At 46.3% G+C, this 20,722-nt stretch overlaps 1 protein-coding gene across 5 annotated transcripts in view; it reads right to left on the bottom strand.

Moving 5' to 3' along the window:
• Window positions 1-20,722, bottom strand: part of Myo10 (myosin X) — a 207,136-nt gene that overhangs the window by 168,995 nt on the left and 17,419 nt on the right. Inside the window, exons 1-2 of one of the 5 annotated variants that reach the window (XM_027400039.2) lie at window positions 7,278-7,517; window positions 6,617-6,744 (exon numbers count right to left, since the gene is read on the bottom strand). The exons of 3 other annotated variants lie outside the window; for them this stretch is intronic. In XM_027400039.2, coding sequence (XP_027255840.1) covers window positions 6,617-6,628 — 12 coding nt within the window. In that variant the 5' untranslated portion in view covers window positions 6,629-6,744; window positions 7,278-7,517. Of the gene's footprint in view, window positions 1-6,616; window positions 6,745-7,277; window positions 7,518-20,722 lie in introns of those variants that run through there. One more of the 5 variants, XM_035440624.1, reaches the window with a different exon arrangement.

Here is a 20,722-nt window from a genome sequence, read left to right as displayed (position 1 = left end):
TATGCTAGAGGTGTTGGTAACTTTCCAGGCTAGCCCACAGAAATGCTTAATAGCATGGTTACACTACTACACAGTAAATTCTTTGCGCTCATGCGTGCATGTGTGTTTGTGTGTGTACATGCAGGCATGCATGTAACACATGTGCCCTGGGGAAGTCAGAGGGCAACTCACAAGAAGTTGATTTTTTTCTTCTACTGTGTGTGACCAGAGAATAAAACGCATGTCCTCAGGCTTGGCAGGAAGCACCTTCACAGGGAACAGACATTTCTCTAAAAAGTCAGCTATATCAGCTGACCATACCATTCCTAACCCGATACCCCAGAGGGCAGTGTTCCACAAACAACCGGGAAACCCACCTAAAAACCAAGGTATGGGGCCCTAGAGAAACTGCCCAGTGGGTAAGTACTTGCCACACAATATGAGAACCTGAGTTTGAATTCCTAGAACTCGGGTAAACAGGGCCACAGTACTGCACATATGTAATGCCAGTGCTCTCATGGTGGGGTTTATATGGTATATTTCCAGGTAATATTCCATCACGGAGAGAAGTCAGGGCAAAAGCTTGAGGGTGGAACCCGGAGCAGAAACCATGGAGGAAGGCTGTTGACTGGCTCTCTTTCTGGCTTAGATCCAGTTGTGGGTGAGTGCTGTTTACAGTGGGCTGTACCCTCTCGTAATCAATCACCATTCTGATAATCCCTCAGAGACACTGTCTATAGGCCAATCTGACTGAGGCAACTCTGGATCGACATTCCCTCTTCCCAGGTGACTAACTCTAGGTTACATCCGGCTGGCAAAAAGTTAGCCAGCGCCCACAGAACAGTTGACAGTTACTCAGGTCTGCTTGCACTCATTAGCACACAAGTTCTCTCTGCCCCAAGGCTGGTCCATCCATTCGTCCGAGCTCTCTCTAGCACACATGGATCAGGTGATATTCCCGTCTTGCCACTACTATGCCCATCGTGACGAGCTCTATCACCACCATCAGAAAAAGTCACTTTCATAAAGATGGCAATAGACAATACATGAACTGAAGCAGGTGGGAAAGGAGGGGGTGGGAAAGAAAACAGTAGAAGGTCTATTATTACCAACAAAGTACCCTATACTCCTCAGTGTTCCCCGGGGAATGATACAAAGACTCACTGGCTTCCCACACTCCCAATCAAAATCAAAACCACAAAAAAGGAGGCCGCCTGGCAAGGTGTCTAGTCTGGAGTGTGTAAGGCTGATTCTTCCCATGGCCAAGTCAGCCCTGCTTTTTGTATGTTATTTCCCTCACCTTCTTAACAATTCCTTAAAATAACCGTCCAGGTACTCTTTTGAACTATAGAGACAAAATAAATGCTGAAAGAAATCACACTTGTCCAAATTACCAAGCCTGCCCCCAAACGAGCAGAAAAATGACAGTGCAAGGAGCAAGGAGCAAAGATGGAGAGCAAACCACCCCAACTTCTCTGTAAGCTATGCACGGACACACCTGTGATTCTCCCCTCCATTGGAAGCTGGCCTACCTTCCCACAAGCCTAGCCTTCCTTCCTGGAAACCTTTCCCCGCTAGGAGTCAAGAACTAGGGAAGATCTGGCAGGACATATATTGCCTCTACTGAACAGGACAGGGATACATATCACCAGCACCTTCCCACTGCAGCCTCTGCTCTCAATGAATAGTTACATAAGGACATGACCATGTGATCCAGACACTGAAGAGAAGTGGGTAGACAGGATGAGGGCACGTGGACCTTTTAAATTGTATAAAGCTGTTCCAAGGGCTGGAGAGATGACTCACCAGCCAAGATCACTTGTTACTCTTACAAGGGTACCCAATTCTGTTCCCAACTTCACCTCCTGGAGATCCAGATGCCTTCGGGCCTCTGCAGGCACCCCCATTCAAACTTGCATACTTACCCAGAGATGCACAGGGAAAAGTAAGTTTTTAAAGACAAGCAAACAAAACAATTCCAGTTCCATAAACTCTATAGAATTAGGGGAACCTCCCCTTTAAGGGAACAATGTTCCAGACTTAGGGGAAGCAGCCACCTACAAAGGCAGTGCAGACCCTATGAATCTGTGCAACAGTAGGCAGTCCTGGTCCATGTGGACAATCTTGTGGATCATGGTGACAGACGGTCTGTGCCTTATTTCATAATTCACAGGCCTTTCCCACTCTTGACAAGAACGTTTTTTCCTCCCAAAAGAACTACAAATAAACAAAACAGATAAGAGCATCTTAATGAAATCCGGGTTGTGTCCTGGCTCCCATCTGCCTTCAGAAAAAAAATATACAAACTTACTAAGAACAGGGGCTTGTTGTTACTTCATAAAAGTGAATGACCCCGAAGCACAGTGGGAAGCAAGGGCACCGAGAACAGCTCCCTCTCACTCCAGTTTTCTACATTAATAAACATCTTTCCAGAATTCTCCTGAGCTTCAAAAACAGTTAATGTTTGTCATGAAATCATTATTCCTGGATTACAAGTCCATAAAAGATTATGGACTTGAACTTAAACAAAAAACAACCCCAAATGATGCAACCACTGGGGGAAAATTTGTGAGGCCCTCAAAAGTGAAACATGAAATTTCCATATTGCTCAGGAATCCAATTCTAGGCACACACCCTAAAAGAGTGCCCACAGAAGCTCATCCCAATGTTCAGGGCAGCACTGTTTATGACATCTGAAAAGAGAAGCAAAGTCAGTGGAATAGATTTTTTTTTTTTAATGTGGTATATCCATGAGTGAAAACTTACTCAGCAATGAAGAACTGACGGCGTGGGTGAGCTTTGAAAGCATGATGGTAAGTGAAAGGTTCTGGTCACAGAGAAACACACACTGTACATGCTATGGTAGCCAGAACACAACCAGCATTGCTTTAAAACAATCCATACAGACAAAATGCAGACTGATGGTTGCCTGGGACACGGGTGGGAACGACATTTGAGAGGCACAGTACTTCGTTTTTCGAATGTACAAAATCTTCCAAAATAGATGATGGTGATGGCTGTCCCGTCTCATGCAGATTTTAAAAGCCACGGAATTTCTACTTCAAATGTGCAAAACATGGTATGTGGATTGTATCTCGAATCATAACAACAATGAAAATGAAGGGGGCAGGGAAGGAGGCAGGCAGAAAGATGCACAAGGAGGCAGGAAGGGAGAGAGGGTGGGGAGGTGAGAATGACTATGGAGAAAAACTGGCAGCCTCCTGTGTGACCTAAGCTATTTTCTGCCCTGAGATAGCCTTTGCGATAACGGAACCTAACCTTCTGAAGACATCTGGGAAGCAATTCACACATGTAGCTAAGGACGAGTATTAATCACTTCGGGACACTACAAAACAAGGGAACGGTTGGCTAGTGCGGTGTGTGGCTCAAATTCCCAGAAGTATGTTTGTAGGTATCTGGTCTGCAGACCTGAAACCGATGACACACCCCTTTGGGTGTGGCTTCAGCAGACAAACGGAAAGAGAAGAGCTTGAGGTGTGGCCTTCCTTTGCGCGCTCTTTCTGGTAGGTTCGGAGGATCCGGTAAGAACAGTGAAACGCTCCAGCGGTTCTTTGTATTTTTCTAACAAACCCATTTATCATTTATCTTGGGTCTAGTGATATAATTACATCCTCACCTTCACATGTTCATGGGAGAGAGCTCGTGAGTTGCATGCAGTTCTGCTGGCTTCTTCTACCCAACAAGGCAATACCTATATTCGGGTCCTGCGCTTGGCACCTTCTTGAGTCACACCCAGATGGCTTTAAGCAGTCACCCTGCTTTAATTTAACCACTTTCTAAAAGCCTTGCTAAGGACGTACAGGCCTCATTTACCTAACCACACACCCCAACTTTCCCTCCAAACCACTAAAACTACAACTTCACCTGCTGCCAGCTATGAGGCATTTAAAAATAACTTAGTCATTTAAAAATAATCCATCAGGAAAGGGGGGGGGCAGCCCAGCAGGGAGCAACAAACACCTACATGACATCAGTGTCTGCCTTTGTTCCTCTTGGTGCCGACCAAGGTTTTAGTTAAATAAATGTATTTCATTTCAGCCTGAATGAAAATCCAACCTCATTTCTTTCTCTATTTCTTCCTCTCTTTGGTTTCCTGAGATTTGGAAATCCTGTGACACTCCTGTTTAAGTAGGCTGGAGCTGGGGCCTGTGTGATGATTCAGCTCATAAAGGTGATTGATTGCCAGAAAGCCTGACAACTGGAGTTCAAACCCCAGGACCAGTAGAAGAGAACAGACTCCCATAAACTCCCTTCTGGCTTCCACCCCTGTGCTGTGCCACGTGGGAGCCTGTACACACATAAAGAAAACAATTAAATATTAAATATTCTTTAAATCTTTAAAACTTAATAAAACAAAAAGGAGGAGTTATGTGGTTAGCATGTGCTAGCTGAGTAGTAACATGTTCTGCATGTGAAAGATGCTGGTTCTTCCCCCCAGTACCAAACTACAACAGAAAACACCCTGCCAGCCCACTCCTGGGCATGGAGATAGGAGACTACAGTGGTCTGAACTGAAATGGCCCCCAGAGACTCATGTGTTTGGATGCTTGGCTCATATGGAGTGGCACTATTACAAGGTGTGGCCTTGTTGGAGTAGGTGTGTCACTGGGTGGGGGGGGGCTTTGAAGTTTTAAATGCTCAAGCTATGTCCAGTGCATAGTCTCTTCTGCTGCCTGTGGATCAAAATGTAGAACTCTCAAAACTGCCTGCCACCGTGTCCTGCCATGATGATAATGGACTAGACCTCTGAAACTGTAAGCTGGCTCCAGGCAAATGTTTTCCTTTATAAGAGTTGCTGTGGTCATGGTGTCTCTTCACAGCAACAGCAACCCTAATGGTTGGTCCTGTTCAGGGCCAACCATTCTCATGGACAGGGCCTCTCCACCAGCTGGTGAACACTCAGAGCAAGGACTGGGATCATGTGACACCACCAATTCACAAGCCAGCAAAACGGGAGGGGGGGACCCATAGGCATGATGTTCCGTCAAAGTAAATGGGTCACTTAAAAGAAGTAACAAAGACAATACAATTAGTTCCTGTTTATGCCACCCCCCTACCCCCACACACACCCTCTGTCACAACAGCACTGAGAATCACGGGGCCATTGATGCTACTACAATCTATTTAGATTTCATCAGTTTTCCCAGTACCCTTTTCCTCCTCAGAGCCTCCTCCAGAACATTGTGTCTAGCGCCGTGCCTCCAAGGTTCAGTTTCCCGGGCCTTCCTTGTTTGATGGCCTTGACAGTTTTGAGGACCACTGGTCAGGTGCTTGTGGAATGTCCTTCAGTTAGCGACACTAGGGAGTGTTGTGGTTAGACTGCAGTGCAGCCTTGGTGACCTGAATGTATTCCCTAAGTTCCAAATGCTGGAAACTTGGTCCCCACCTGGATAAGCAGGTGAACAAATATAGAAGTGGCTTTGATATGGAGCTCTCTAAAAGCCTCGCTCTGTCTCCCGAGATGACCTCAGTCAGGTCATGAAGAATTGAGAGGCCCTCACCAACCATCCTGCTGGACTTACCTTCAGAACTTTGAGCTAAATGAACTTTGTTCTTTACGATTACCTTGTCTGGGGTTCTTTATTTTAGCAATAGGAAACAGACTGGGACCATGGGTTTTCAATGATGACTCAGTCCTGAACGGCATGTCAAACTGTCTTGAAGGACCCTGCCTTTACCACAACCTCACCCTGAGTCCCTGCATATATCCAGGTCCAGGAGCTCTTCTTTTATTTATTTATTTATTTTTAATTTTTGGTCAGCATCAGAAATGGGGAAATAAATACAATCAACCTCCTAGGAGCCATGGGGCTAAAATAAGCAGCCTAAGAAAGCATATGAGCGAACAATTAGAGAGATTTTGTTCAGTGGAGAGGGGACTGAGGCATTCCAATGAGATGAATTTAAACTTCATGCCACAAGAAATAATTTGGGAAATGTATTCAGAGTACTAGGGTCTTCCATGTGTATGACAGAGAGAGACAGAGACACACACAGACAGACAGACAGACAGGAACAAGGAGGCAATCTGCCAGGAGCAGGTTCTGGGGACTGAGTGGACCAACTCCCTATGGGTAAGTGGAAGCCTGGAGCTGAAAGGTCTAATTTTCTCCAAAGTGTCAACCTAGGCTGAGACACCCTGTAAACTGGCTTACACAGCTCCCCTTAATCACCATCCATAAACTATTAACAGCACCACACAGCTCAACAATGGAGGCATTCACCTTTGTCTAGCCCAGGAACAAACAGTCTAAGACGCCTGACCGGCCCAGCTCTGGAAGCGACTAAGGACACAAATCACCCCTGTTGCCAACGCAATGTGGACAAAATGACTTCTACCAACAATACCATACACTTGTTCTTTTTCACATTGCATTTACAAGACACAGCACACATGCACAGAGTAGCCACATCATCTTGAAGGATGGGGTTTGCTTCCGTCTCAGTTTCAGTATTTCTCAGTCACACTTGGATAATACCTGCAAGGTCACCAGCTGAATTAGTATGTTCAGAGGCTGAGGCTTAGTCAAGACAACACTGAGCCCAACATAGAGACTAAGCCAAGCCAGGTGAGCTGCATCTGAGGCCTGTCAAACAAAGCCCACAGTGTCCCTACCAGAACAGGCATGAGAGGCTCTGAGTCCTGAGCATAAGGAAAGACAGTTCTTCCTAGCTCCTACAGTCCTCTTCAGCCTTGTTCTTAGGCCCCCCAGGACTCCAGGCTCTGTGCCAGCATTTCTCAACCTGTGGGTAGCATATTAGATATCCTGAATATCAGATAATTATAATTCATAACAGTACCAAAATTACAGTTATGAAGTAACAATGAAATAATTTTATGTTGAGGGTCACCACAACTTAGGAACTGTATTCAAGGGCTGCAGCATTAGGAAGATTAAGAACCACTGCTCTATGTGGACCCAAATGATCCTAATCCAAAACAAAGGCCCCCCAACTTCCCTATCTCATCCAGGAAGCTGCTCACCACCTGATGACCCAGTGTAAGAAAGAACAATGGGCTACACCTAGGACACAGTTGGTGCCACACAGATGGACCGTATGTCACCCAGGCTGAACTCTAGAAACCCCAACTTTCATAAACCATGGCAGTAACAACTGAGCTCTTGGGACCACCATCACTCAAACACACTACCCTGTACCTAGGCAGCTTGACTTGGCTGGAAGAAAGGACACAGGTGAGGAAGTGTGCAAAGAGCTCCAAAAGGTCAGGATGCTATTCCTGATGCTCACTGAAAGTGGGAGTCCCAGCTGCTGACCTCTTCACGTGGAAGAGCTGCTCTCTCCTCTCTGAAAAGTTGAGCCCTGTCTTCCGTCCACAGGCAGGACTGGAAAAACTACAAGCAAAGTCAGCTAGTGACTCAGGCCACAATCACCAGCAGCCAGCAAACTTTCCAGCAGCTCATAGGATGGAGGTTTTCATGCTCGCCTTCCCGGCATAGTCAAACTGCCGGTAGAATCTTCAGTGTAAGGCCTGGGTGGGTCATCAGGGTTCAGCCAGTGACTGGGGTTCCTCTAGCTGGAATGAGGCGGGGTCTTCCAGTTGGTGACTGAATAAGCGCTCCTTTCCCTTAGGATATGCAAATTCACCAATTCAGTGACTATTTTAGTAAGAGTTTATTGCTGTGATGAAACATCATGACTAAAAGCAATTTGGGGAGGAAAGGGTTTGTTTGGCTTACATATCCTGAATCATTGAGGAGAGACAAAAGCAGAAACCTGGAGGCAGGAGCTGAAGCAGAGGCCAAGGAGGAGCTGCTCACTAACTTGCTCCCATGATTGCTCAGCCTGCTTTTTTCATAGAACCCAGAGGACTAATTTAGGATGGTACCACCCAAATTGATAAGGGCCTTCCCTTATCAATCACTAATTAAGAAAATGCTCTACAGGCTTGCCTACACCTTAGTCTTAGAGATGTGTTCTCTCAGTTCTCTGCCCTGAGATGGCTATGGCTTGTGTAAAGTTGACATAGAACTAACCAGCACAGTGGCCCTCAAACCGGGTCTGACTGGGAAAACAACACAAGAAGCAAACGGCAGCTTTCAGCTTAAACACAGACCACAGGGTACAAAGCCACGATGTGGAACAGTTGGTCCTAGAGGGAAAAGCCTCAGCGCTAGGAACGAAGGAACATAAATGTTCTGTCCACAGGATGGAACTCCCTGCTCCTGAGGGATTTACTATGAAACCGTAGTGTACACCTCCAGTTATAATTTGCCTCTATAATGAATACTCGCTGCAATCCACGTTCTTCCTTTGGAATTATTGAGTTGAAAGGTCAGTGTAAAATATGTTATTTAAAATGTATTTTAGAAGTTCCCACAGAGGCACATGTGTAACCAAACAGCTTGCCAAGCTATGGTTTTCATGTGTCCAAAGTCCCTGCCCTGGAAACTGAAGTCCCTAGTGCAACAGTTTTGAGACATTGGGCCTCTAGGAGGTGTTAGGTCCCAAGGGCTGGGCCTCATGAATGGATTAATGGCCTTAAGTAGGGAGTAGGTAAGTTATCACAAGTGAGGGCTCCAGACAGAAGAAGGTGGGGTTTGGCTCCCTTCTACCTCTTTTCACAGAGGAAATAAATCTTCCTTTAAATGGCTAGGCAGACCCAGCCCCAAAAGAACTAAGAAACTAAGTCTACTGTTCGCAAGAAAATGCCCTTCATTAATGTGATTTAGGGACTTTGCACTGCACAGACACAGAGAGAATACCATCCCATCCCACTCTACAGCATCAGCAGCTGCCTTCAGCATCTCTCTACTGGGACTCAAATCTGTGAGGCCCATACCTCATCTAATCAATTGCTGAGGAACCTAAATTCCACACAATGCTGTTCCCTCTCCTTCCAGACAGCAAGCTGGAGGGTCCCTTCAATGCCTTTGTTTTCCATACAAATATCTCAAAGGTTTGTCAACAAACAACAAGCATCTCCACACATCTCCACATCCTGCTTGTAGGCTACACGACAAATCTTCTTCTGGGAGACCTGTGAAGGAAGAAGTTCCAGCCTCATTTTTTAACAACAGAGCCAATAGGGTACAAACTTCTCATTTCCTGGAAAAGAAAAAAAGCTGGGCTGGAGAGATGGCTCAGCAGTTAGTTAAGAGCACTGGCTGCTTTTCCAGAGGAGCAGCATTCAGTTCCCTAACCCACAAGGCAGCTCACAACTGTCTGTAAATACGATTCCAATGCCTTCTTCAGGCTTTCATGGTTACCAGGCACACATATAATTCACGTATATACAAGCTGGCAAACACATACATAATATAAAACTAAACAAATAAATCTTAATGAAGATCGTCCTTAAAGGACGATAAGGAGTTTGTTGGTGGTGGTGGTGGTGATGATGGTGGTGGTGGCAGCGGCGGCGGGTTTTGCCAGGGCTTGGGATATAAAGTGCTAACAGTGAAAGCATAGGCCTGGATCCCCAGGGCTCGGTGAAAAAGCCAGGCATGAGGAAGAAGGCTGCAATCTTACTTCTAGAAAGACAGACAGGAGGATCTCTGGGTCTCACTGACCAGGCAGTCTAGCCAACTGTAGGCCTCCACGGTCAGTGAGAGATTCTGCTGGAGGAGGAAGAGGAAAAGGGAGGGGAAGGGGAAAAAGGAAGAGGAGGAAGGGGAGAAGAAGGGGGGGCAGAGAAGCAACTGAGGAAGACACTTACGACTAAATTCTGGCCTCCACATGCATACTTCCTCATGTGAATATTCACTACACACTCCAAATGACTAAATTTAAATTCTAAAGAATGCAGGTACATCAGAGAAAAACAGGCCATGGCAAATTCTGCCCAGGCAGCTAACACAGAATTCAGCAGAATTCAGAGCCGTCATCGCCAACTCACCAAATGTGCATGAGCCAGTATAGACTGACAAGGTCTGCAGGCTCTAATAGGGAATTCTGGAGAAAGCTGGCCTGCAGAGGCCACATCCACACCCTCCTGTCAGCAGCCACAGATGGGAGATAAGAGGACATTCTGGGACACACTGCTGGCAGGCAAGGAAGTGAAATCCCCCAGGAGCCTGTGCAGGGCAGCAGCAGGAAAACAGCAGGAGCTCATCCCTGACTCAGAGAAAGAGTTTTCAGGAGCTTCTTCCCGAAGTGGCGGCCAGTTCCTTAGGAACCCTCATCTGCACCTTAGGTTCACAGCTGGGGCCATGAACATAATTTTTAAATAGGAGTTACATAAAAAAAAAGTGCTGGAGAAATGATTCAGTTGGCAAACCTCAGCACCCATTATTATTATTTTTTTTCGAGACAGGGTTTAAGAAACCAGGTATGTTGGTGGCACTGGTGAGGCAGACACAAGAAATCCCTCTTTGGGGCTTTATTTAGGTAGCCAGACTAGTCAAGTTGACATGCTCCAGGTAAAAACTGAGAGATGCTGTCTCAAAATTAAAAATCAAACAAAATACTAACAAGATGGAGAGCAACTGAGGAAGATACCCAAGGTTGGCCTCTTGTCATCACATGCTTGAACACACACACAAACAAGCACAGAGAGACAGACGGAGAGAAATGTAGACACATACCATTAACCCAATTGTTCTGGTTAAGTTTTTGTCAACTTGACACAGACCAGGATCATCAATGAGGCACTGCAATTGAGAAAATGCCTCCAATCAAATTGGCCCTTAAGCAAGTTTGCGGGGCATTTTCTTGATGGGGGGAGGGGCAGCTCACTGTGGGTGTCACTCCTGTGTAGGTAATCTTCCGTGGTATAAGAAAGGCTGAGCAAGAGAATAAACCATTAAGCAGTATCCCTCCATGTTCCCTGCATCACTTCCTGCCTCCAGGTTCCTGCCTTGAGTTCCTGCCCTGTAACCTGTGATCGACTATACCCTGTAAGCTGATGTAAATCCTTTCCTCCCCAAGTTGCTTTTGGTCTTAGTGCTTATCATAGTAATAAAAAGAAAACTAAGGCACCGATCAACCCAAATCATTATAGTTCCAGGATGCCATCAACATAATAATAATAATAATAAAGGCACACTCCCGTCTCACACTCATTCTTAAAATGTGGTATATTACACCCACATATCTTAATTTGGAATATCCACAGTTCGAGTGCTCAAGAGCCACACATGGCTAGTGGCTGAAGGACTTGACCGTGCAAGTCTAGACTCCAGCTAGACCTGTAATTGTGAGCAAGAGTGGTGTGTGAACAAAGACAAAGAACAGACATTTGTCTGTTTCTTTCTGTTTGTCTGTCCCCATTTGGGGAAAAATGTACAAAACCCGCCACTGACAATGGGCATTAATTTCGTATCAATTGCTTCTGTGTCACCTGCCCCACCCTGGCCTGATTTTCCTCACCATTCACTACGAGGGATAAGCAGAAAAACCTTCTTCTTTCCTTCTGGAATAAAAAGGGGTTAGGTAAATCAGAATTGTGGACTAAAGTGAATTCTCCACGCCAGGCATGGAACATAACCAATCCTCCACAGAGAAACTTAGCATTTACATTGCCTGTGACATTACTGACAAAACAAACAGAGGAAGAAAAGCATGTGTTTGCTACAGTAAAAACTCACAGCAATTTCCACAGCAGCGTGTTTTCTCAACTCTTGAACTCTTAATTACACAGGTAACCGGTAGTTCGAGCTAACACTAGACAGTTCCACAGTGGGCGGCCGATGTGTGCTTCCACCTCAGAACTGGCCTTTCCTCCTCCATCAGGCACAGGGTTTTAAATGTGATGGGGGAAGGAGCAAAAACAATTTGTGGACTTACTGGTGCCCTGCGGTAAGTGTGTCTTGATAGCAGTTTCCACGGGTTAGACTCTGCAATGTGTCCAAGAAAAAGGAAAATAACCCACTCTGGAACCTAGAATACCAGTGACCTGGAGGCTGGGTACACAACATCTCATACATTACCCTCACCTTCAAAACTGACAGGGAGGCAAGCAGCTGAGACAAACTCAGCTTTTGGAAAGCCACAGGAACGGACCAGCTAGTGACAAGAGTCCCAGGCAGTTCAACTGCTCTCAACATCTCAAGTCCAGTTCCCCAGCCCCATGCCACACTGGTCCCTCCTGGCTGAGAATTCTTTTAAAGCTTTAAATTTTTTTTTTTTCATTGTAAAAGAAACTCCCTTCTTGGGGCATCATCCAACAGACCAACAGCCATGATCTGGCCTTCTTCTCGGGCACCCTCCTCTTCTCTTTCTTTAGGTCTCACCCAGGCTGAGGGTCACTCACTCTAGCCCACACCAAGCCTCTGCATGCTGCTGAGCTCACATGTCAATGGACCTGTCAGCCTGGCACCAGCATATCTCCTCCATCCCTGGAGGCCCTCCCACCAGCGAGGCTACCTGACTCAGTCAGAGTTGCTGTGGTGGTTTGAATGAGAATGGTCCACAAAGCTCCTTCTCTAGCTGATGGAACTGTTTGAGAATGATCAGGAGCAGTAGCCTTGTTGGAGGGGGATATCACGGGGAGGGTTTTATGGTTTCAAAAGCCCACAGGCCATTCCCAAGTAGGCTTCTCTTCCCTGTGCTTGTGGATCATCTGTAAGCTCTCGGCCATTTCTCCAATGCCATGCCTACCTCCCTACTGCCATGCTCCACACCATGTTGGTCATGGCTTCTACTCCTCTAGCTCTGGAACCATGAGTTCCCATATTAAACAATTTCTTTTATCGGTTGCCTTGGTCATGGTGTTTTGTCACAGAAAGAGAAAGTCACTAAGACAATTGCCTCCTGCACTTGTGTTCCCTGATGGTGAAAATCAGTCCACAAATTAATAAATGAACACCATAGCTGACTACTGGACCACCACTGCTTATTCATCCCTCCTGGCTCAGTGTGATGCCTGGCACCAGGAAGGCACAGATGGGAAAGGAAAGGAGGATTTGGAGCAAAGAGCCAAGAACACAGCGGACCTAACTCCACCCATATTGCCACATGGCCAGAAGATTGACTTTTGCCAGCCACACCCGATCCTCAATGAACTCAATCTTTGTGTTCAACTCTCCTTCCCAACATGTAAACAGATGAGAACAGTCACCTGTTTCTAAAGTTCACATCTCTAGACACCAGTAATAAAAAGTGATAGGGGCACCCTCAGGTTCTCTGCCAATGCCCATGGTTTTTCAGGAGTTCTCTGCCTGCACAGTCGGGAGCCAAGCACAACACCTGAATCACTCAACACCTGAATCACTCATGTGCTGTCCCATGGTAGAGCAGATGTCTGACAGAGTCAGGGCTTTAAGTATTCCCACCCCACTTCTGCTTTCCCGAACCAGACCATCATGACGCCACATTTTCCATATGGGCATGGGCTCTCTAAAAGTGACTGATCTGAGGAGTTAGTTGTTTGCTTTTTCAGGCCACATGGAGGCATGTAGGGCATCCAGAGCCCCGATCTGGTATTCTGTTTCTTTCATGTGTCCCAAGGTCTGTTCTTACCTTTTAACAAATTCTCTTTACCTGGAAAACCACCACCTAAAATTCCAAAACCAAAACATGTTCATTCATTCTACAAATATTTACCTAATTCTCGTGACCAGCCAGACACTGTACCACAGCCAAGAAGGGCACAGGATTCAACGGCAATGATATGGCATTGCTGCCCAGGATTCAATTCCCCACTGGCTGGGTGACTACGGAGAATGGCAGTAAGTACAAGCACACAAAATAACCACGGGCTGCCCACTTCTCTTCCACTAACTTCGTTAATTCTTACCACACCTGGTGAGTCACTCTATACTCCCATTTTACAGATGTGGGAAACAAGGCTGAGATGTTCAAAAACTTGTCCAAGGGCCCAGGGCTAACAGGTGGTAGAACAGGTTTAGGGTTCCTTTTCTTTCTTACTTTTTTTCAAATGGATTTATTGATGTGTAATTTACATACCATAAAATTAATGGTGCTCAGGCAGGTATATACACAATACCCCTCCACTGGCTCACTGTCCCCTAGCTTACCTGAAACACTGGTTCACAAAACAGAGGAATAAGCTGTTTTCTGGAGAGATGATGATGACCTGGGAGCTAACCGTCACACACTTGGCACCAAAGCCTCTACAAGAAACACCTCCATATATTCACTGTGCAGACACAGCCTCCTACATATGTCTGGTCACATTCTGAAAGCTTACTGTTTCAACTGAAGGCACTAATCTTCCTGTCCTTGAAGCCTTCCTTTCCCAAGCCATTGCTACAGTGGAAGCCTGTCCTTGGAGCCAGGCCTCTCACCCTCCTCCTCACAGGCCCCTATCAATAAGACAGAGTAGCAGTTGAGCAGAGTGAAGAAGAAACCAAAGGAATCTTCACCCAACCATGAGGCCAGCTGCTCTCCTGTAACCAGAGCTGCCCTACGAAACCCAAGTCTTGACTTGTCATAGGCCATGTCAAACTCCCATGGTCTGCCAAACAAAAACATATTCCCCTTAGATGCAACCCATGTTCAAACATATCTCACAGATCTCACGAATCCAATGGCACGAAATGGTTTGTAGTTTGCTTTAGAAAGTAAACTGGCCGGGCAGTGTGGCACATGCCTTTGATCCCAGCACTCTGTGAGTTCGAGATCAGCCTGGTCTACAAGAGCTAGTTCCAGGACAGCCTCCAAAGTCACAGAGAAACCCTGTCTAAAACACACACACAAAAAAAAAAAAAAAAGAAAAAGAAAGAAAGTAAATTCTGTTTATGTTGGAACCAAGAAATTTAGCTCCTGATTTCAAAGACACTGGTTATCTGGGTGGAATTATCTTGTGCGCTGCCCACATGCAGACAATATAGGAATGACAGTGACAGCTTGAGGAGTTTAAAACTCATTATAACCCAGCAACCATGGAGTCCACCTTCCCGTCCATGTGAGACACAAAAACAAGATGAAAGAGTATCACAAGATTAGGCTGGGCCCATCATCAGGTCCCTATTCAGAAACAAGAGATTACTCAGCTCCACAAAGGTGACAATGTCACATGAACACAGCCAATCACAGGCTCTGAAGGCATGACAAGGTGAGCCCTAATGAGTGGCGCATTTAAGAACAATGGGGGTGAATACAAGGGCCACCCCTCTAAACTGCACAATGGAAGGGGACACAGCAGGTTCTCCTAGGACTAAATGAATTCGAGCCTGAGTCCAGGAGTGTCTACTGCTATAGATACACGGGGTGAGGGAACACTTTGCAGTGCCTGTCGGTCTCTTGTAGCCTTACCAGCCGTCCTGTACTCGCTGGATAGCACTGGCTTCTGGTTGAGCCAAACAAAAGTGTCTACAAGTACTGTCCTGATGGGAATTCATTCCTCCGAGTCCCAACAATCAAAAGAGAAGAAGGCTGCTGCTTCATGCCCACCAACATCCCTCTTTAAATCATTAACTCCCCAGGGCTAGGGCCATCATGGCCCTAAACACCTTCCTATTGTCAGTCCAGACCTCTTCTCTCCATCTTGAACTCTCCACCATCCCTGGCTTGGTGAGTTGGGAAAGGGCCCTAATGTACAACGCACCTTCATATCCAGAGGAACTGGAGACTCCGCTCTCAGTCCTTTGCAGAACACATCTCCTGGCTCCTCTGTTTTTTCTTCAAGCCCCCAGCTAATTCACAGATGTTCAAGAAAGCGGAGGGATGCCATCATTTCAGACAACCCTCTTGTCTCTGCTCTTTATTGACTATCAAGTGACACAGCAGGATTCAAAGCAGATGCACATGTCCCTGTGCCCAGCCCCTGTCACCATGCGCTACTATGTCTCAAATGACAGGAAGAGACTGAGCCAGCCAAGGAATCCATAAAGAGTGGGATGTCCAAGAAGCCCAAAGGAGATACAGAAAGACAGAGTATCAGTGAGGAACAAAGGGAAGGTCAGAGAGGGCCACACTAAGAGGTCACTGTTAGAATGACCTGCTGAAAATGCTACCTGGGGAGACAATTCCATTCATCCCTAAAAGAGCTTTTATGCTACCATATCCAAAAGTGCCAGTTTGCATTATGACACTTACATAAAATGACAGAGACATCTTTTAAAATGCATGGAATTCACAACTTCAATGAGGAAGATGGCAAGCACCCTGTTTCTGGTCTAGATTTTCAATTTAACTGTCATGGGAAACTGGGAAGTCTCTGCTGTGGTGTTTCCATGTGGGAGCTCTGGGGAAGGAAGTGAGGGGGGAAGGAGGTGAGGACGAGGGGAGGAAAACCAAGGATGAGGGAAGCACAGATCTACACAACTTCCTGTTCTTGAACCTTTGGTTTTACTGAGAAGTGGAAGCTGAAAATCTATCTCTTCAGCTGGGAAAATGGCTCAGTCGGCAAAGTGGTTAAGCACAAGCACCCCAGTTCTATTCCCAGAGCTCTTTTTTTAAAAAAGGAAAAATTTCACCCTGTGCTTGCAATCCAAAGGCCAGGAAGGGGGAGACAGGCAGGTGCCTGAGGTTCAGCAAGCAGCTGCCGGCATAGTCAAACGGCAAAAGAGCCAGAGACCCAGGCTCAATTTTTTTTTAAATTTTATTTTAAAATGTAGATGGAGCCTAAGGAATTACACCCGAGGCTGTCATCTGGCATCCACACATATACATAGAAGCAGAGATCGGCAAGCGGCACAGGCACACACACAAAATGCATTTCTACTATCTTTGATAGAAAGAATGGAACAGTGAAGCCAATAGAAATGACTTCTTAGTCTTCTCTCTCGCTATGTCAAGAAATCTTCTACTCTTATCAACTGGATGCACTTAAGGTGAATACTGAAATCACCTTGGAACCAGGGGCCACGGTCCTTGTTAAGTCACACGTGGAGGCTGGGCCTCGGGCTCCTGCGCATGCAGTCACTATGAGCCTCTGATGTGGAGGTGACAGTCTCTGACTGCTTTGGTTGCTGTCTCTGAAATTACTCCAAAGCTCCCATCTCTAGAAAACAGAGGGAGGTCACAAACTCTTACAATAGGAAAATACAGCATTCCCCTACCCGCTGCAAACAAAGCTGTCTGGTTTCAATCCATGAATTACCTGAGTGAAACGTTAATGACTCAAAGATCCAGACAATATGGGGATCCATCCAAAACCTCAGAAAAGCATCCAGATCTGGTACAGCAGAGTGCACAAGTCCAGGAACAGACTACAACTGAGTCAAGAACTGGCCGCACTACTCCTATCTTCTATACAAAATGAAGTGTCACTTTTCACAACCTAGGAAGTGCAAACTCTAGCCAGATACTGTTTGGCCCATTCACTAAAGACCAACACTTTCTGTCCTATGTGTTAAAGTTACACAGTTTGGGAGATTTCCTCTTCTTGACTCTTAGAAAGCCTGGCGACAACAAGCCTGAATTCCCCCAGGTCTGTTTGCCACAGTCCCCACTGCTCCCTAACACACACAGCCTACCTCATCTCACCCTCCCTCCTGGGCTGCTGGTTCAGCTTGTGTGGGCCAGGGCTTGTCCCTTTTTATCCAATGCTTTGCATAGTCTGGGTCTCACTTCAGGTTTTTAAAAAGGCATTGTTTTGTGTATAATGCCTCCATTCACGGTAAAGTTTTGAAGGGAAGTGTTTCAGTTATTTAATGGGCCTGTCAAGTGTTGCTTTTAATTAAACTTGGCTCGAATCAAAAGGAAAGTGGGTACGAATGTGGGCCAATCTTGGGTGCAGGACAGTGAGTCATACCTTAATGCTGACCAAATGGCAGGATAAACGCCATTTCAAAAGTCTGTATTAGAGCCAGCCAAGTAAGTATTCTATTTATAGTGCCAAGGGTTAAAGCTTCCAGACGCCTTTCATCGGCCACCCTGCCCCCACCATGTGCACGTGTGCATGAACACACACACACACACACACACACACACACACACACACACACCCTCCTAAATATATAATTTCAGCCTGCAGCAAGTCAAGCTTTTTCCGTTAGTTTGGTTTTGATGATTCCTGAGCTATAGGCACACTCTTTGGCCACCTGCCAACCACACAAGGAAATTCTGTTTATTCCTCAAATAAACAGGGGGTAAGGGGAGTGCCTCCCTCACTTGGGCTTTTATAGAGTTGTCCAGAAGAGAGCTTACACTTCTCAGAGCACTTCCTTCTTAACTGGTGAACATCAGAGCCAAATGGAAACCATTTCTGTCTTGCCCATTAAGAAGCAAACCATTTCACATTTAGGATGTACAGGGGCTAAAACTTTCAGAGAAACACACAAAGCTATGCAAATTCTCTTGAAATGGTTGCCAATTTATCTTAAAATCTAAATGGGGAGGGATGCTAAGCAGTGGGTAAGCAAAGGGTCCTAAGTTCACATCACCAGTACCTACACAAAAGCTGGGTGTAGTAAATGGTTCATGCCTGTAACCCCAGCACTGGGAAGGCTGTGATTGGGATCCTGGCTCAGTGACACTGTAACCCCAGCACTGGGAAGGCTGTGATTGGGATCCTGGCTCAGTGACACTGTAACCCCAGCACTGGGAAGGCTGTGATTGGGATCCTGGCTCAGTGACACAGTAACCCCAGCACTGGGAAGAGTGATGGGGGATGACAAGCCACTCTAGCAGAAACAATGAGCTCAGGATTAATAAGATGCCCTGTCCCAATAAACAAGGTACAGAGAGCACCAGAGGAAGACATCTGCTTTTGATCTCTAACCTCCATATGCAATCATATGAACAAGTGAGTCTTGTCCATATATACGCAAATACACATATGCATGCACACACATACACTACACTCATACATACTCATGCATGCACACACAGGGGGAAAAATTAGCAAAATCTTGAGTATGCATCCCTTGGAACTGCGGAGGGGATCCAGGCCTGCTGGACAGGAACAGACTGTGAACACTTCAAATTGCAGCTACTTGCTCCTCCCTGTGCAGCCAGCCACCTGAAAGTCACAGCTGTGAAATGCATTCCAAGTTTTACCCTAGACTGGACACTCTTTCCTTTGAAGTTCATGAGTAAAGTTATCTTTCTGAAAAATTGCACCACAGGCTGTACTCTCAGCTGAAGACCAACAGGAACTCATGGCACCATTGAGACTCCAGGCTGGTAACAGACTGCAGAAGGCCAGAGCCTGGGGTGCCAGGAAACACGGTGTAGCATAGAACAGTACCCACCTTGGGCAGTGAGCCAACTCTGAAGGAGTGGACAGGTGTGCAACATGGCACTGGGGTGCAGACACAGACCCCGATCTCCCCTGCAAATTGCAGCTGTGAGGACAGGTGTGTAGTAAAGTTTGGGTGCACATCAGAAAAGAACTGGGGTTCCAAATACCATAGACAAAGCAAAGTATAGCTCCACAGTGGGAAAGCACAGAGATAAAGTCTGGAAACAGCTGCTGAAGTGGCACAAAACAGGACAGGCTAAGGGCTGGGAATGGCTCAGCTGGTAATGTGCTCACCGTGCAAGCACGAGTGCTTGTGTCCAGGGAGCAGCAGCACATCTGTAGTCCCAGCTCTTGGGGGGTGGGAGGGACGACTCAGAGCCTGCTGAGTCTCTGGAGCCTGCTGGCCAGCCCACCTAGCCAGTTGGTAGGCTTAGATTCAGTAAGAGACCCTATCTCACAAGACATGGTGGAGAGCAAGAGAAGGCACTCCACCTAGACCTCTTGCCTCCACATATGTGTACACATGTGAACATGTACACACATAACACACACATACATACACACACAAATGAAATAAAATCCTCAAAAAAAAAAAAAAAAAACACGACTACTGAAGGAGAGCAACCGTACAACTAAATGACCCCGGTGATAGCTGGCACCTTTGACAGGATTCTCGTTACTTGACCAGACCAGACAGCACACAGCACTCTCAGTGATCTTCCCAGGGGAAGATCACTGGGATCTTCCCAGGAAGAAAGGACCCAGCAACAGTGACTTCCACTGCAAAATGGTTCAGAAAACCTAAGGAATGCCAGTTACTGACGGCAGAGACCTAATGTTCCAGCGGGGTCTAGGGGGCTGAACCATGTATTGAAGGTGAGGTTCTTGCTAAAGTCCCAATGGGCAGATAGGTAAAGAACATCGTACATTGCCTGACTTGTTGGCAGCAGAGGCTGACTAAGTCTACCCACTGCCGAGCTGAGTCTTCTGCTCCCACCTGCCAGCTCATGTGACCCCAAGGACTCCCATGAGATTCCCCCAGAACACCTACAAAGCCTGTGGAGCCATTCCTAGGACAACCTGATATCCAATATGTGTAGGTCCCTAGGAGACAGCTGCCTGCTAACAGGCAAATCAACGTATCCCAGAACCATCATCTCTTAGGACTGGTGAAGTCTGAAATGTGTACCACTACGATCTGCACACCTGCTCTCTATGCTGAGTCCACTATTTCTGTCTTGCCTGTTTGTAAATAAAGAAATCCTAGACAAAACACAGACTTAGCTGGAGCCAAAGCCATGGAAATAACCTTGAACTAAACTCAGTAGCTCCTAGAACATAAGAAAAGGCCCCAAACAGTACAGGTCCTTGGGACTGGCAATCTGGTTGGTCGTGAGAACTCAAAGAAATGAACACATAGAGGCTCTGTAGGAGCCAAGGGACTAGACATTGTCAGAGCGGCATGATCTGACAAAGAACTTAAACTCTCGAACACACAGGTTGTTGAGCTCCACGTGGGACAAACAATGGTGCCCGACATGCAGAAGGCTCTGCAAGACACTGTATATAGAGGACTTCGAATGCAGAATGGCACCAAACAGACCCTCCTGGATGGCCTCTATTTTGACTGCTGTTATTTATTAAGAGGTGGTTTCTATATAAACTTGA

This window comes from Cricetulus griseus, chromosome 2, assembly GCF_003668045.3.
Source record: "Cricetulus griseus strain 17A/GY chromosome 2, alternate assembly CriGri-PICRH-1.0, whole genome shotgun sequence".
Classification (NCBI taxonomy): domain Eukaryota; kingdom Metazoa; phylum Chordata; class Mammalia; order Rodentia; family Cricetidae; genus Cricetulus; species Cricetulus griseus.
The sequence above is the reverse complement of the archived record's forward strand: the minus strand, read 5'-3'. Positions and strand labels throughout refer to the sequence as shown.